The sequence below is a fragment of the Ochotona curzoniae genome, unplaced genomic scaffold (assembly GCF_017591425.1).
Source record: "Ochotona curzoniae isolate NIBS_2020 unplaced genomic scaffold, NIBS_Ocur_1.0 contig_66, whole genome shotgun sequence".
Taxonomy (NCBI): domain Eukaryota; kingdom Metazoa; phylum Chordata; class Mammalia; order Lagomorpha; family Ochotonidae; genus Ochotona; species Ochotona curzoniae.
Genome location: NW_024466512.1, coordinates 10112041 through 10130102, shown reverse-complemented (window position 1 = coordinate 10130102; position 18062 = coordinate 10112041). Strand labels below are relative to the sequence as shown.

General features: G+C 46.1%; 1 protein-coding gene across 2 annotated transcripts in view; it reads right to left on the bottom strand.

Moving 5' to 3' along the window:
* SHTN1 (shootin 1) overlaps nt 1-18062 on the bottom strand; it is a 92312-nt gene that overhangs the window by 20850 nt on the left and 53400 nt on the right. For both annotated transcript variants that reach the window (XM_040992047.1, XM_040992048.1), the window contains exons 12-14: nt 15365-15447; nt 7377-7486; nt 4350-4403 (exon numbers count right to left, since the gene is read on the bottom strand). In XM_040992047.1, coding sequence (XP_040847981.1) covers nt 4350-4403; nt 7377-7486; nt 15365-15447 — 247 coding nt within the window. The remainder of the gene's footprint in view (nt 1-4349; nt 4404-7376; nt 7487-15364; nt 15448-18062) is intronic.

The window sequence follows — 18062 nt, the reverse complement described above, 5'->3', positions numbered from 1 at the left end:
TCCCCACCTCCACGGCTGCAGGTGCCTGTACGCAGCACAGGACCAGGTAAGTCTTCCTGGTCACAGTGAAGGACTGGTGCTTCAGCACTCCAAGACTTCCCTAAGAAATCTCTGTTGTCAACTGTGCCACCGGTGGAGGGGGGAGGGGCCGGGGGACACACGTTTTCCATCAGAGACAGGAACCTCCCATCTGGCTGGCCCTGCCTGACTTCAGGCTGCAATATGAAGGTGGAGTCTGTCCACCAAGCTAATAACCAGCCTTGGTCAAGGCTAGACTCACTCTGGGGCTGACACAATCCTGCCAATTTTTTGGAGGATTCTGAAAATTCCACTGGTTAAATGGAAACTCATGTTTCTTTTTCAGTTTGCCCAATAAAAAAATGTGACTCATAACCTGAGATGCCCACTGATTTCACATGATTTAGGTAAACCATGTTATTTGGTTTAGAGAAGAATTTTCCCTACCTTCTTAACAGTAGAGAAGCAGCTGGGTGCCACGTAGGCTTAGGGGGCACACTGGGCAGCAAGGATGGGAGATCGTACTGGTTTGCTGTTGGATGTCTAACCACTGACTTAAGACACATTTAGAAAAGGTCCATATTTTAATCTGGCGTGTTAACACTTGTGTCCCTGGAAGTACCTCTTTTTCCTTCTCAATTATTGCAAAAAAGCATAAAACATATTTAGAGCAAAAGCACATTCACATGTTAACACTATAAACATTTTTTCCTTATCCTTAAAAGCAAGATCACCTGACTTATGTTTTAGCCCAGCGGATCTTATGTACCCATGCAAGAGGCAAATGGTAAGGTACGGTTCATACGAACAAGGTCAAGGAAGCAGAATTACAGCCACCAGACACTTCTGAGAGAATGAACTAGAAAGCTTGTGTTATTTTTCTTTCAACTCCACATGTAGCACGTACAGACAGATATAGGAAAATTGTCATTAAGATGACCTACAAAACTACTATTTGAACAGCAAACACACAAGATTTTCTCAATGACAAATTCAAAAAAAGGTGTGTGTGGCAGAGATGCAGGCGCACAGATGCACACAGCCCCTTCCAAAGGCATTTTGATTGATGAGTTTATCATTCACTTTTTCACTTGGAAAACAGCATTATTTTTCTAAATTCCTAATTCCCATCATAGCTGACTGCTGAAGAATTTTTTTTTTCATCTTTTAACTTCCCACTCTAGAATCTCTACCTCCATTTATTGGCTGATAGGATTGATTCAGCAAATATGTGCCATTATTGAGACAACACATTGCACAAAGTTGACATGAGGGAGAGTCAGCTATCTTATTGATTTATATTAGAATCATAGAATGTAGGAACCAGAAATCAACTTTAAAAAAACCACATGGTAATACAATTTCCTCTTTCCGTATCAGAGGACTCAGTCATGGTGAGCCACTGGGTGTGAGCCAGACTCCACACTGAGTGGGACGTAGGGTGTGACCCAGAACTTCAGATCTTCTACTGCTCAAAAACAGTACTTTTCCTACTTTACTTACCATTCTTAGTCCCATGCCTGTCCACTGTTTATACAGTGGCACGCAAATTATCAGGTGGCAAGATTATTCATTCGGGAATTCCTATATATTTTGATAAACTGAAGCTGTTTAACACAGAATTCTTTATAAGCTGCTTTTCTTTAATTTAGAAACAACTGGATTTAAGAGACTTATATTAACATGTACCAATGTATTCTTCAGAAATTGACGTTGTCACTAAGAGTGGCTTTTTTTTTTTTTAAATGACTGGAATTTCTCACAGTTTCTTTTCCCGAACCTCAAAGCCTTTGTATGACTGTGAGCTTCTGATCTGGGATCCAGCTTTGTGCCGCTGCAGGTGGAATTCCTGGCTCCTGGCTTCAGCCATGGCCTGCACAGCCGTTGGACACACTGGGGGGATGAATTGGTGATGGAGGCATATAGTAGCCTGCTCTCTCTTGATCTGAGCCTCTTGATTGATTTTTTTTAATTAATTGGAAGGAGGTTTGGAAAAATAAGTTCAATCAATACTAAGATTTTTAAACTTGACTTGAAAATTATACAGCTTGAAAAGTAAAGTAGGTCTTTCCAGCTCTCCCGAGAGCATTGCACAGGTCTGTCATGTTCCTGGCCACTCCAGCAGGGTCAAATCCCATAACTACCAAAGGACTCACCCTGAGCTGCTTCCCAGCTTCTGTCCTATGAGAACCGAATCCCATGTTGCTGGGTTTCTTGGTCTCTCTTTTCACAGGAGCATACCTTCCACCTCAGCATACAACCACAGGCTGTGTGTGTGTGTGTGTGTGTGTGTGTGTGTGTGTGTGTGTTTTGTCCTGCCATCATGATGAGGATGGACTCATTAATTTTGATAGTTCTAACACACAGTGTGAACTCCAGCAAGAAGCACTAAGAAGAACTCCGTGGTTTGGCAGGCTGGGCTAGGGTCTCGCTTTCTTCCTCATTTACAAGAATGGCCAGGCTTCTTTGCTCCAGGAGCGGAGACTGGGAGTTGCAAATGGTGCCTCATTCCCCAAAGGAAATAACTAAGCGTAAACAGGAGAACTGCCACTTGGCCAAGAAGAGCAAGGGAAGAGGATCACATGTTCCCCTTCTTTTAAAAATGCCACGCACAGAAAGAAAACAACGGCCAAGTGACAATCGTCAGTGATCTATCCAAGCCACAAGAGGCAGGGCAAGACGATGCTGGACAAGGGTGAGAAGGACTGACTGAAGTCAATTCGTAGAACAGAAAAAAAAAATGTTGAAAAATTTTTGTAACCTCTAAATCATTTCAAAAATTTCTTTCCTTAATGCACCACACAATTACCCCAGCGCTATCTATAGGGCTATCAGTAAACATGCTATCACCCGACATGATCATGAAATGCATAACTATAGCAGGGCTCTTGCATGAGTCTTTTGATGCATATTAGATTCATATTTTTAAAGTCACACGAAGGTTTGACAACTGATACAGTGCTTAAAACACCAATTAGGTTGCCCATGCCTCACATCAAGGTACTTGGGTTTGAGATCCTGACCCTTGGGAGCAGCAAGTGACGGCCCAAGCAACTGGGTTCCTGTCACGCATGTGGGAGACCAGATGAAGTTCCTGGCACTTAGCTCCAGTCTCAATTGAGTCCTCCCTGTTGTATTTGGGGAATGGTTAAGTAGAAGCTAGCTTGCTCTTTCTTTCTCCGTCTTTCTCTGCCTCTCAAAAAAATTTTTTTTAAAGAAATGAAATCCTCAACAATTTAATGTCCCCAGGGACATCTTCATAAACATGAATAAGCACTATTAACACAAGAAAACAAAAACAGGGTTACAGAATGTTCTCCTTAACAGAGCACGGATAGCAATATTTTTTGATCACAGGATAGTTTAGATAACAACCACAAGCTCATGCGTGTAGTAGTTTTAATTCTTTAGTCAGTCCTCGGACCACCACTGCTCACCAGTGACACACCTCTCTCTTCAGAGATAATCCCACTCTCCTAAAACTGAAGCAAACCAATTAAGCCACCCTGCGCCAAGTCTCCTGTACAAAGACAGGCTGGATGAACGCAACGCTGTTTACCACAATTATGTGGATGTCGATGTGGAATGCATAATTAGCACCGTGACAACAAACACAGGAGCACCGAGTCCCAGACCTCCGCCACCGTGTTTGGGGACTTACTGTGCATAATAACCGGGCTGGGGACAGCAACAAGATTTTAAAACAGTGTGTCTAGGGCAGTCCTGCGTGAGGGCTCCTCTCTAACAGCCACTGGTGCCTGCTCTCTGGCAGGCGCTCATACTTTGGAAATCAAAAGTGTGGCTGGAGATGGGTCTCCAGAGCATGCCCCAAGGGGTGATAAACCGCCTGTAGCAAATGAAATTAGCAGCATAAACAAAGGGACTCCTGCTGCATCTTCAAATCAACCATCAAATGACTGTTTCAGTTGCAGGCTGGCAGACTGTGGCTCTGGCACCCACAGACTCTTGTGTGGGCAGGACTCTGTTCTCACTCTTGGACCCCAAGTGAAATATTCTTACAACTGAGTAGACACCTGATCTTCATGCTGTAATGTCACAACTGGAGAACAAAACCAGAGAACAACGACCTTGGGACAAGTGTTAACCACTCTTTCAGAATGACCAGCAAAGTGTTATTTGATGTGTTCTAAACACATGTGGTGGAGGAGCCCATGAGTACAATCAAGTAAATTACCTAAAGGAATGAGCCTAATAGTAAATGGAAAGAAAACACAGCAAAAACTATCATCCTTAAAAACAAAATCACGTTTAAAAACCATTTTCCTTTCCTTTCCCCTTTCATGATACAATCAACCAAACTCTCTTCTTACCAGTATTCCTTTTAGTTCATTCACTGCACTTTCGGAGCCTTTTGAAGAGTCCGGCTGCAGTTTCAAAAAGGAAAAAGAAAAGATTACTACTTCAGAATCAGAAGATTCAGTCAACAAAGATGTCTGCACGGCAGTGCTGTTGCCTTACACGGGTGGTATGTATGGTTACACACTATATTTAATTATATTTCCTATGTCTTAAGGTTAGGAAAAAAGCATCAGCCATATTCATACTCCCAGGCAGTAATTACATGAAGATTGGAAGTCACATTCAAAGCAAAAGCATTCAAGCCACGTCTTTGTTATCTCCTGGTTATCATCAAAGATAGAAAAGCAGTGGTAAATATCAGATTTTAAAGATTTGACTCCAAGTGATTCAGAACTTCTTAACAATTAACCTTCCTCCACTGTAAGGTGGGGCTTCTGCAGGGAAGCGAGGGAGAGGCGGCGGCCGGGTGAGCGGAAGGCAAACAGCAAACAGCGAGGCACAAAGCCTCCTCGGCCCCCTGGACTCAGGCCAAGGCCAGCCCTTAGGGGACGGTGTATCTGAGTTCACAAACACCACAGCAGGACTGAGTGGGGAGAGCAGGATCCCCAGAAGGACCAGGATGTCAGCTTAACACAAATCAGACCCAGGAGTACAGGTAGGTGTCTCCTCCTCATGTCCCATTCTCTTCTGGCCATACCAGGAGAAAACTCAAGTGAAATACAATTCTAGGTCCTATCTGTCTGCCCCAGAAAAGCCGAACAGTCTCTATGAATCCCTCAACTCATGCGTGGGAGGACAAAGAGCACAGGAGGGAGGACCCATCTCCCCTTGCCCTCCTCCCTTCTCCAAGGACAGGGAGCAAGACAACCTGCCAGACCGACAGAGTTGGGGGAAGTCTTGGGAGGGTGGCGGGGCTCCTTGCTCTCAGCCAGTCCATGAGAGGCTCCGCAGTAACCAGGATCCTCAACTCCCACAAGATAATCCAGGGTGAAGAGGGCACCTCACTGGTTAACAGTGGAGACAGAGAAGCAACGATGGGGTGGCAGGTGGGTGTTGGAGGTCAGGTGCACCCTGGACTGAGGCACTCCATTCTCACGGTTCAGGATTTCTGTGAACACCAATGCCTTCAGTGCCAGGCAGAAGTTCCAAGACATGCATTTCCTGCAGGTGGGCACCACCAACATCACCACAGAATTTGGAAGAGAGGCAGGTACAGGAGTAATCTCAGGGCACACTTGTCTTTTACAGGTGACACGTGATAAGCCATCGGGTAACAGCCATGCATTCTGAACAACTGCCCTGCCTCGTGTAAGCCAGCATGTCCCTCACGCTGCCCTCCCATACAGCTGTCTTGAGGTCTAGTGGCACACTCAGGTCTGGCCACATGAGCTCCTAACTGTTGATGGTATTTCAAGAGACCACAGAATGTCCCAAGCTCTTGGGGCCCATCTGAGTCGCAGGCAGTTCTGGTCAATTTTCCAGCACAGCTCATCTTAACCAGCAAAAGCCCTGGTTTCCCTTCAGTCGGGTCCGGCTATTGTTCAGATTCTAGCTGGGCAGGAGATAACAGGGTTCTACACAAAGGCTTGTGGGACAAGAACTAGGGTGCCAGCTGCTCCAGCGAAAGGGACACTGCCTGTGTCTGAAGCAGTTTCCTCTTTCAGTGCGGGGCACCTCTTTGTCCCACTGCATTCTTTGCTAGGCATGGTCTGTTTTGCTTATTCTTTCCATACTCGCTGCAACCCCAAACTTAGAAACGCTTTCTCTCCAACAGTGGCGCCTGGACCTTTAACTTACTGTTTTTCTCCCACGTTCTTCCATGTGACCCTGACACCTGCCTTGTAAGTTCAAATGGGACAGGTGTGGTCCCCATTTTATAGTGGGGAAAAAAGCACGGGGAAGCCGTTAAGCAGCAGGCCCATTGTACTCCATGCTCGACGCTGGCATACCTTGCTCAGCTCTGCTCACGGAGCACAAATACAGTGCCACCAGTGCCCACCGCTGGCTGAGGCGTGTCCTGCCCTGCATGCGAATCTGCCCTTGAATGTGGTGTGCATTCACTTCTGCCCAGCCACAGCCCATGCCAGGGCCACTCCCACATAGCTTGGCCACCTAGCCTGGCTGTGACACAGGACACCTTCAAATGCTCACGGGCACATGGACCACTCAGTCATGCTGCTCAGGAAGGCGTTCATTAGGGTGAAGGGAGAAAGACCCCAAATTACAGCATGGTGGAGAAGAAAGAACAACAGTCTGTTGACCTCCAGAGTGAAGGAAGAAAGAAAACAGTGGGGCAGGGACGGCAGGCAAGAGGGAGGAGAAGGTGAGGGAAGGAAAAAAATACATAACTCAGAAAAAACCGTCAAAACCTCCAAGGTTGGGTCTGTTTACACGTGACTGATACACAGAGGCGGGGCAGTGCTGCATGACTCAAAACCCCTATAGCCAGTGCTTGCTGGAGCCTAGCTTAGCAGACATTTGATGAGATATATACATACAGATACAGAGATGGCACAGATACAATAACCTCCTGGAAATGACTTGAAATATGTTTGTAACAGGAATGAAAAACAATGAAAGAATTCTCAGTATTTTTCACAAGTTGTCTGTACTCTGTTTTGCTGTGATTTACACACACACACACCCCAGAAGTGCGCAGAAGGCCAGGATTCTGTCTGTTTCGTTATCTACCACTTTACCTCCAGGCACCTCCAGCAGTGTCTAGCATGGGGCACTCAACAGAATGACACAAAAGAAATGGGGGTCAAAGGAAGGGGAGGGCGCCCACAGGTGCCAAGTTGCAGCTTCTGTCAACCTCTCCCTGAGCAGGGGTGAGGTGACTGCACCCCACCCACACTGGCACAGCTACTTCTGTACCCATCTAGGTTCATCACGGGTCAACTGAGATCTTCACTCACGCACAACAGAGGACTTCATCCCGGGTTATGACAGCCAGCCCCTGCTGTAGCTTGCAATAAGCTTTGCATTTTCACTTTACTAAAAAGGGAAGATTCGGGCAGAGGAAGAGGGGAGCTTACCTGTGTCTTGGGTCTGGTGGTCTGATTAACAGGTCTGAGATGAACCCCCTTTTTAATTCTATCCATCATCTCTTCAACTGCTTGCCGCTTGAGATCTGTAACTTCTTCGGCTGTTCAAACAACACAAGCATAAATCTTCTGTTACAACAGTAAAGCCCCGCACTGGACTAACTGGAAAAACTGCACTCTATCATTAACCACGACCAATTTTCAGATGTACAGACTACCCATAACTTACAGTTTCCAGGCAGCACATTTTTTAAAAAAGTTATCAGAAATGTAGGAATTTAAAAAAGAAGGCTGAATCTGTAGCTTGCCAATCAGTATGGTCATGGGGACTCAAAATATTTTGTGTATCTGTCAACATAATCACGGCTCTCTGGATTGCTCTCAATTTTCATTTATTTGATTTATATTTTAAAGATTTGTTTATTTCTATTGGAAAGGCAGATTTATAGAGAGGGGGACAGACAGAAAATTTTTCTATCCGTTGGTTCGCTTCCCAAATGGTATAATGGCCGGAGCTGAGCTTCTTCTGAGTCTCCTATGTGGGTGAAGGGTTCCAAGACTTTGGGCCATCCTTCACTGCTTTCCCAGGTCATTAGCAGGAAGCTGGATGGGAAGTGGAGTAGCTGGGATATGAACTAGTGTCCCTATGATATGTTGTGTTTGCAGAGGAAGGATTAGCCTGTTGAGCCATCGTGCTGGCCCCTGCTCTCACTCTTTGAAAGTCCAACTTAGAACCTAATTCCAAAATAATCATTCACCTTCGCCTCAAAGATGCTGTTATAACTTAAGCTATACCCTGTCAAAGAAACAAGCCCAAAGAAGGAAAACATTACCAAAAGCTTATTTAAAAAATAATAAAAGGATCAAAGAGTTGTTTTCCCCATTGGAAGAGTCCGTAGTGAGAAAAGACATAGGTAAGATCTATTTTTAAGTTGCCATCTTTTGCTCAGAAACCACATGGAGGGGCCAGCACTGCGACACAGTGCACTAAACTGTTCTCTGCAGTGCTAATATCTCCATATGGACGCCAGCTCAAACCCTTCCAGCCTCACTTCCAATCCAGCACCCTGCTAATGAGCCTAAGGAAGCAACAGAAGACAAGCCCAAGTGTTTGGGCCCCTATTCCTGCATTAAAGTCCTGGAAGGAGCTTCTAGCTCCATGGACATTGTGGGCATCTAGGAAATAAAGTAGCAGATGAAATACCTCTATGTCTCTCCTTCTCTCTCTGCAGCTTTTGCATATTAAAAAACAACTTTAATACACAGTCATATGTCCATCATTGCAGGCATGGACAATAGCAGAGAGTCCAGCATCCTACTGTCAAGATATAGTGAACATTTCCATATTTGCCTGGAAGTAGAAATGCACAGTACACTGTATCCTCACATCTGGATATTAGTCTCCATTTCACAGCTACTGTACATCTCCTCAAATGAAAAGTCATAATACAAAATCAACAACAGAAAGAAAAATAGAAATTTACAATGCCATGAATTATATTTTAGTAATGATATAGAGGAACTAGGTGGGGGAGGTAATGGGGGAGGGGATAAGGGAAATGCCAGAAGCCTATGGAACTGTATCATAAAATGATAATAATAATAATAAAATGTAAAAAAAATTTAAAGAACAAATACAAATTAATAAATATATTTTAAAAAATGAAAAAAAACTTAAAAAAAGGGAGGAGGCTGGGGGAAGGAGTGGGGATGAAGAATAGGACAGAGGGAAGGAAAGCAGAAAGAAAACATGACAGGGCTGGGCACTGATCTAGAGCTTAAAGACAGCAGTGAGGTGGCCAGGGCTGCACATAGCAGAGCCGGGATTCAGTGCCCACCCCCAGCCATTTCAGCATCACACAGATGAAGAGCCTGGGAGGTGGAAGTCAAGGCTCCAGCGATCGGGTTCCGTTGACCCCGTGTCGGACCTGGACTGAGTTCCAAGCTCCAGGGAGGAAACACAGCAGGCATTTGGCATGGGTCAGGGGCAAGCCAGCAGTTGGGGATTCTCTGTGTGTACACACACACACAGACCCACACACCCCCACACGTATGAATGCCTCCTTCTCCCTTTCTCTCCGCTTCTCAAATACATAGACACACACATTTTCGACAAAAACATTGACAACAATTAAGAAATTGAATTTGTTTAAAAGCTTCTAATACCTAACCCTTGAGCAAGCTCATTATTAAAACACACACACACACAATCACAGTGATGCCTATCAATGAGATTAAATCAACTGAGGTGACTTTCAGCTTAATCAGAGAAGACTGTTTTGACAGAACCGCTTGACCCAAAGCCCAGAGCCACTTGGGAACACCTGTCACCAGCAGTGCAGAGTTCAGGACCTCTCTGGTGTTCAGCTCCACCTGCCTCACCACGGCTGTTGCTCCATGCTTTCATCTTCGACTGGCTGCGCTGCCTGGCAAATGGTGGGCATGCAACAAGTACCCATGGACCAACTTCCAAGTTTTGGCATTAAACGGCTATTGGGCTTTTGCAATGTGATTGGAGATGACTAACCCTGGAAAGGCTGACTGTGCATGAAGGCCATTCTAACATTATGCCCAGCATCGGGGTCAGCCTCTGTGCTCACAAGGCCAAACTCCTGGATTCCTTACTTGCTATACGGTCCTTCTCCAAAACCCAAGACAGCCTTTCCTCTTACGTAAGTGCCTATGGGAGCAATAAGAGCATCCAGAACTTTCTATTATCCTCACCTATGCAGACCACATCTGCCATATAGCCTGGGTTCTCTGATACAATCCTGATCAGCCAGGGTTCTGCTGTCTTCAGATGCCATTGAAATAGAAACTGCAGCCATGCTCCCCTCGCCCCAGGATTGTGCACAGTACCAGACTGTACGATACCTTCACAGCTGCTCCTCTACCCACATGCCAGGCACCACCTTGCAGATGTGCGAGTCATGGTCTCTGTTACTGGACGTGGGGAACAATGGTCGGCAGAGCCGCCTCCCGTGCACCACCATGGGCTGATGCGCAGCACAGTCCTACGTAGCAGCTTCTCAGGTGGCCTCACCCCACGACTCCTAAACATCACTGGGGCTGCGGGGGGCTTGGAGTTTATGGCAGAAACTCCTGTTTGCATTCATCCTCTGGCTCACTCACTCGGAGTACCCCGTGTGCTACACAGCACTCTTGCTGACTTTATTCAAAACGAAAGCAGGGGAGGGATAAAACCATATATGCCCTTCAAGCACCCAGTAAGGGTGCTTATTCCTAGGAATTCTAGAAAACAGCTTTGGGAAACATTCCCCCCCACCCCCGAAAGGCTGCCATTTTGTGCAAAAGACAGGGGAGAGCTGCGACAGGAACACCGCCCACAGGCAGATCAGCCTTCTGTAAGGGTTGACTGAACCCCAATTAAACGCACCACACAAAAACTAATGAAGGCAAACAGATGGAGAATTGTGGTCAACAGCATTCAAGCCCACCACCGCATCTAACATAGCAGGAATTTCAAGTAGTCTCTTCTATCTGCTTGCCAGAATCACAGTGATAATTCAGGGAAGTGCTGCTATCTGTATTGTGCGCAGATTAAAAACCAGGCTTTAATTTCTCAGCCTTTTCCAAGTGCAAAGGCTTAATTGGCCTTACGGAAAAGAAATCACTCTTATCAGATTCCCTACTTGGGCACAACACAAGGCAACGCTAGGTTAGCGGCCCAAGCTTTCTCTCTTGGCGACCCTGGTTGTGAAAAAGCAAAAAGCAATCTATACAAACTTCTAAACTATTAAGCAGTTCTAATAAATCGGCAAGAATCACCCACAGAGAGCTCATGGTATGTTTTGTAATTCCTTCTGCAATCGCACAGTTGGTAATTGTCTCACAAAAGCATGTAATCAGGGGGACAATAGAAATATGCAGGATCCTGGAGATTAAAGAAAAGGGACAAATGAAGACAACAGGTCTAGTGTTATTGAACTGCCACAGGAAAATAAAACCAAATGTTCTCTGAGTCACTGCTTCAAGGTCACTCTTGGATCAAAAAGCTACATGTAATTAATTGGGGCTTAAATTTTAAGACCCACTTAAGAAATAAGTTAGTTCTTCCAAAAAACACACAAAACCCTCAGACAAAACCGTCATCTTGCTACTCGGCGAAGCCTCTCTTACTCCCTAGAAGAAGCTGAAATGAATTTCTAAATTCCACAGGATTACTTTTCTTTTGCACTCATAAGAAAAAGGCATTAAAGCAAATCTTATGCCACCATGACACATGAAATTTCAAAATAAAAATGTTCTAAAGTAGAACAAGTTCAAATTTGACCTGTGGTCATGAAGTTTATGCAATCTCCTGGGCCCCCGCAGGACAGCAGGAGCCTGTTGAGTGCAGACTCCCTGCACACCTTGTCCAGGGGGTGCTGGTCCCTGGTTCGGTGCTCGGCCAACATCTTGTTCACGTGCTGGATGCCGGTTTCAACACTCTGCACGTGCTGTGACTCAGGGCCTCTCACAGCATCCTCCCTTCCCCATAGGACAGGACGCCCAGCACTAGCTTTTACGCTGGGCTCACCGCTGGCCAGGTGGAACCACTGATAAGGGCTGACAGCTGTGATCTTATTACCCCCATCCTACAAACCAGCAAACTGAGACAGTGAAAGATCAGACAAATCAACAAATTAATGATCTGAATACACGATCAACAACAGGTGTACATTTGAAAGCTCAGGATGCACTTGATAAATATATTCATGTCAAACTTAAAAGTATTTAACTTCAAAGTTATAACAGCTTGGCTCATGTTCAGATCATAAAACTACCTCTAAAACATTCCACAGCCCTCTTTACAATCAAACTTGAAGATCCATGCATAAGAATAAAGCTTTTTTCCTAAAAAATCTTACCAACTGTACCTTACAAGCCCTCATAAGATGCTGAAAAACACAAGTGAACACAGTGACCATGTGACGGTCCCTTTGTTGCAAATGTCCACTCCAAAGCATTACTTAATCTCACCATTTTACATCCCACATTCATTCATCATGCATTTAATTTTTTATTAGAAAGAAGACTTATTTATTTTTGAAAGAGATATAGAGTGACAATGAGAGAGAGATCCTCAAACTTCTGGTTCACTCCCCAAATGGCCACAACAGCCAGCCAGGCCTTGGCCAGGCTAAAGGAAGGAGTCTGGATCTCCAACAAGGGCTTAAGTATTGGGGCCAATCTCCACTTCTTTCCCAGGTTCATTGTCAAAGAGCTGGATAGGAAGTGAGGTGGCCTGGAACTCACACTGGCTCCCATTATGGGATGCCAAGCTGCACATGGCAGCCTGATTTGCTGTACCTCATCTTGTTGTGCCACAACACCAGCCTCATGATCATTCTTCACTTATTCACTCAACATCATTTCTTCTTAGTGTGAACTATTAACAAGACACCACGAACAAACGCCTGCCAAGAACAAAGAGTGTGGCTCGAGCACCTACAGCTGATATCTCTCCCATCTCAAAGCTGCTCAGTCTAAACTCCCACCAGCAGCTCGTATGTCAGTAAGTCCCCAGAATATCAATGCCAATTCAAGAATGTGGGAGAGAAGATAGCCATATTTAATGAATTGCTAATAAAACATCATTTTCATCAGGAAAACTGTAGGTTCCCTAGCTCTGGCAGCTCAAGCGTTCTGGAAAACACTTTATTGAAAGATACTATGCAGGCTGACAAGCTGATGGTGTAATCTCCTTTGAAGGGAAAATCACTTTACCCCAACTGCCCTCTTGCCGACCAAGGTACAGTGACTGTCTCAGAGAGAGATCAAAACACAATTTAAATCAGTGACAGGACAGGCTTGTAGCCAGGAGCCTCAAGTGGGGCTGCCCTGCCAATCACCAGAGGCAGGACCACTGCGGAAGCCACAGCGCCCCCTGCCAAGAGGAATTTGTCTTTAGCCCCACTGGTGCTGGGAGAGCGGACTCCTGGGGCCTACAGCAGGCAAATTCAGAGTGGGTCTCGGCTTCCACCACTAACAGGGCTGCAAGGCTCCTGCTGCCAGAGACTCAGTTCATTACCCATGAAAGCCGGGGGAGGCTGCAGAGTCCAGTACACCTTCAAAGAGTTTGCAGTCAGCTGGGGACAAAGATGTACGCACGATTCAAAAGCCAGAGCAAGACTAGGAAGTAGACACTCAACCCTCCAAGGAACAGAACTCAGAGTAGAAATCCACTGTAGCATATGGGGACGAGACACTGGCTTGGATAATTGTTACTAGTATCAACTAAGAGGACCAAGAAGAGGAGCAAGAGACAGGGGCACATTAGCAATCCCTCAGAAACCTGCATGGAGGTTACACAGCTAAGACAGCCTCCATGGTGACTACAGAAGGAGTGGGAGAGATTCTGGAATGAGGAAAGGCAGGGAGACTGCGCAGTGGGGGGAAATGGCCGGATAGAGACAATGAGACAGGAGGCCAAGTGTCTACCAGCAGAATGCAGGATGTGAATTCCACTGAACAGCCAGGGGCACAGAGATATCTTAAGACACGCAGCACAATCAAGCTTATGGTCTGAGAATCTAACACACGCAAGGGTCCAGAAAGAAGGTCAGCCCATCTGGGCTTGAGTCGGCAAATGCATGGGCCCTGTCACTGGAAGTGCTGAGCAAACCTTTGGGTTCTACAGTTTGCAAGCATAAAGGATGGAGATCAGGCCTGGCCATGTCAGGCCTTGGCTCTGCTGTGGCTGCAGCAGCTGCTTTCATCAACCAGCTCCATGCCAGGCCACCCAGCACCTCTGCTCAATGCCAAGGCCCCTCTCCCTCCATTTGCATCTCCCCAGTGAAATAAAACCCTCACCTCCTCAAACAGTCGGTGACACACCTGCAGCTTTCCCTCAATGGTCACCTTGGTCTAAGCCACCGTCATCACTCCTGGGAACAACTGCATTGACCCCTCAACCATTCCCATCCCTCCTAAGCACTCCCAAGTTTGACTCCTACTTCAAAGCTGCACTGCTCTTGGAAGAAACCCCAAACTCTGGACCACAGCCTGGGCTTGGATCCTATCACCCCATCAGATCTCTTCCACGTTCCCATGTTCAGCAGTGTCAGCTTACCTTCAGCTTCCTAATATGCCAAGCTCCTTCCTCACAATAACTGCAACTAACTAGCCTGTTGGTCAGTGACACCCAGATCACCTCTGTCACCTCCTAGAACCCAACGGCTCCTACACAGTCCTGATTGAAAGCTGTGCTTTAAAATTACATATTCAGGTCTGACGCGATAGCCTAACAGCTACAGTCCTTGCCTTGCATGCGCTCGGATCCCATATGGGCTCTGGTTCTAGTCCCAGTGCACTACTTCCCACCCAGCTCCCTGCCTGTGTCCTGGGAAAGCAGTCGAGGACGGCCCAAAGCCTTGGGACCTTGCAAGTGATGGGAGACCTGGAGGAGGCTCCTAGCTCCTGACTTTGGATTGGCTTAGCTCCAGCTGCTATGGCTGCTTAGGGAGTAAGTCAATGGACATATCTTCCTCTCTCTCTCTCTCTCTCTTCTTCTATGTATATCTGACTCTCCAATAAAAATAAAATAGGTCTTTGGAAAAAAAATTATATATCCACTTGGATGGCCATTTGCTTCATGCCTGGTCATGCCAGACAACAACTTTATTTTTACCTTGAATCTCCAGCACACAATATCTCTGTGGACTCTCAGCTCACTGGTTATCAACAGGAGCAAGAATCCACACCCCCTCCCCCAAGCCAGACCCTCATTTGCAATTCCTCCCTCTCTCTGTGCACCACAGTGGCTTGTTCCTTAAGGACAGCGTATGTCCCAGCACATGCCTGGGACAAGCACCTTCGTATCTCCCCTGGACATGCAGCAAGGCGCTCCCAGTTATCTGACTCGCGCCTACAGACTTCTGCACCCTTCTTTTGCAACAGCCGGTATGTAGTCAACAGGCCCACCACCATGTGAACTTAAAAACTGAACCTGTAAATCGGATGGCTGTGAGGCTTACCTGCTTCCGGCTGAGTTGCCTTCTCTTTCTTGGCTCCGCTGCCACTAGGATGGGATCGTTTCCGGATCATGGACATGAGGGATCTTCGGGAGAAAGAAAGGTAACAACAGGACACTACTGGATATCTCACTGCTCAAGAAAGTGGATCACTAAAGGATCTGTAAAAACACGATACATCTGTAGACACATTAATGCATAACCAGAATTCAATCAGTCTACTTCCTACTGTTAATAACAGTAACATTTTCTTCATTTACCAAAGATAAACATATATCATCCCTTCGGAATAAAACCAAATTAATGAATGAAAGGGACGAGTGCCATAACTACACATTTGCAAAGGAAAAGAGAAACACAAAAGTCTTCATTCTGCCTATAGAACATTGAGAAGCGGCTGGTCATGTCAGGGGCTTCTGGGAGTCAGAAGGACATGGGGATTGCTTCACATAAAGAGGATGATGTGTGCCAACAGTGACTCGTGAACTGAAGGCGTAAGAACACTGGGACCTGCATAAGGCAGGCAAAATGCTTTGGAATGAAGACCTATTTAGCTTACCATCTCTCTGGTCTGTGTTTTAAACATACTTATAAAAAAAAACACATTGGACCAAGTTATAATATTTAAACCTCAATACAGGAAAGACTACACAGAATTATTATTATTTTTTTAATTGGGAAGGCAGATACACAGAGAAAAGGAGAGACAGAGAGAAAAATCTTCTGTCGACTGGTTCACTCTCCAAGCAGCTGTAGCTGCCAGAGCTGAGCTGAGCCGATCCGAAGGCAGGAGCCCCTTCCTGGTCTCCCATGTGAATGCAGGTTCTCAAGGATTTGGGCCATCCTCCACTGCTTTCCCAGGCCACAAGCAAGGAGCTGGATGAGAAGCAGGGCAGCCGGGATTAGAACCAGTACCTACATGAGATCCCAGTGAATGCAAGGTGAGGATTTAGCCAGCAGGATATTGCACCAAGCTCAACTTAACATTTTTTTTTTAAATAAAACCCTTGAAACCTCATAAAGAATGCCCATATTTCCCATACACACAGGGGAAAAGGTACTTGACTTCATCAGTAATTAGAAAAATGCAAACTAAACCCATGCAAAGATATCGATGCCCATTCAACAAGACCAACAAATTCAAGTTGGATGATATAAAGTGCTGGCAGCTCTGGGGATCCACAGGATTTCTCTCTGAAGAGGGTGCCACTGCAGACAGCCATTTGGCTTTGTCTAGCAGAGGTGAAGAAACCACAAGCCAGTGGTCCCACTGTGCACCAGGCAGAGGAAACCCAGTGCAGTGTGGTAGTGCACAGACAGGAGGCTCATGGAGAAGAGCCACAGTCACCCAGAGCCAGCAGGAGCTTGGGTAACCGGGTTACCCAGATCCAGCAGGAACAAAAAGTGGATGAAGCAGCAACGAATGAGGGTGGACTGCAGCTACACAAGCTAGCACAGCTGAACTGTAGAAAATAAGCGTGCAAAGAGCAGGACGCAACAAACACAGGAGAGTTTCCATCATGTAAAGTTCATAAGCAGGACAGTTAAGGCAGGGACGCTACTGTGCAGGCACTGCTCTGTCTCCGGATTGGCATTAACCTTGCTTACACTTCTACATATTTATTATTTCCCAGATAAAAACACTGTCACCCTCAAAATGAATCAAGAATTTCCCAGCTGCGTGTTAAATGGCTTTAGTGTCATGAAAGTCTAGGTGAAAATAAATCCAAGGAAGACAAGTCGGGAAGTCAGTGCAGGAATGGCATGCTCTGGTCCCTGGGAAGCTCTGTGATGACGCCATTTCCAGTTCTCGGAGGACACCATGTCAATCACATCACTGGACATGAAGATGATGAGGCAGGAAATGATGTGTACCACTCAAGGTATTTACGTCTGCCTGTGTGATGTCGAAAGCACCTTAGCAGCTCAGACAAGCAAGAAAGAAAATAGTCCCCCGGCCAAAGCATCTGGGAGCAGGAATTCACACTCCTTGGTGTCCCAGCCCCACTTCTCCGGCTTCATTAGGATGAGTAACAGCTCCACTCAAGTCACCCCAAGGTGGAGGCACTCCAGGGAGCGTTTCCACCTGTAGCTGCTGCAAGCAGTGTCCTTCAGGCCTACAGGTGGTGGTTTCCCAGCCCTAGGAGTGGAAGCCCATACAGCGCAGGTTCTCCTGGCCTCACACCTGTGGACTTGGAATGCTGGGACACCTTACAGGTCTCTGGTCTCAGGAGCCAGCTCCTTGCAGTAACTCCATACTCAGTTTTATCTAGATCTGTGTTTCTGTTTCTACAATCTGCTAGTTCCACTCCCCTAGGGGGTCCCTAAGTAACACACCCACCCCTCTCCCCAGGACTTACTCTATCTCTTTATCAACGATACAAAGTGACCAAGGCATGCCTTTTCCTCCATTCCCTCTCTCTGACTGGTTCTCTAGGGCAAATGAGTGGGCTGGAGGAGTGCAGGGCAATAAAACCGCTCAAAGAGGCTATGGGCCCTCATTCCATGAACCCACCCCCCTACTCATTGCAAGGATAAAACAAAGAGCTTAAGAACAAACTTCAATCAGTGCATTCCAAGCCCACTGAAAGTCAGTACAGATGCAAATAACATTTCTTTAACAAAAAAGTACTCCTCACCAGAAAGAGAAATTTTTTTTCCTGATAAATTATGTCCTATACCGCGCAAGTTCTGCTTACAA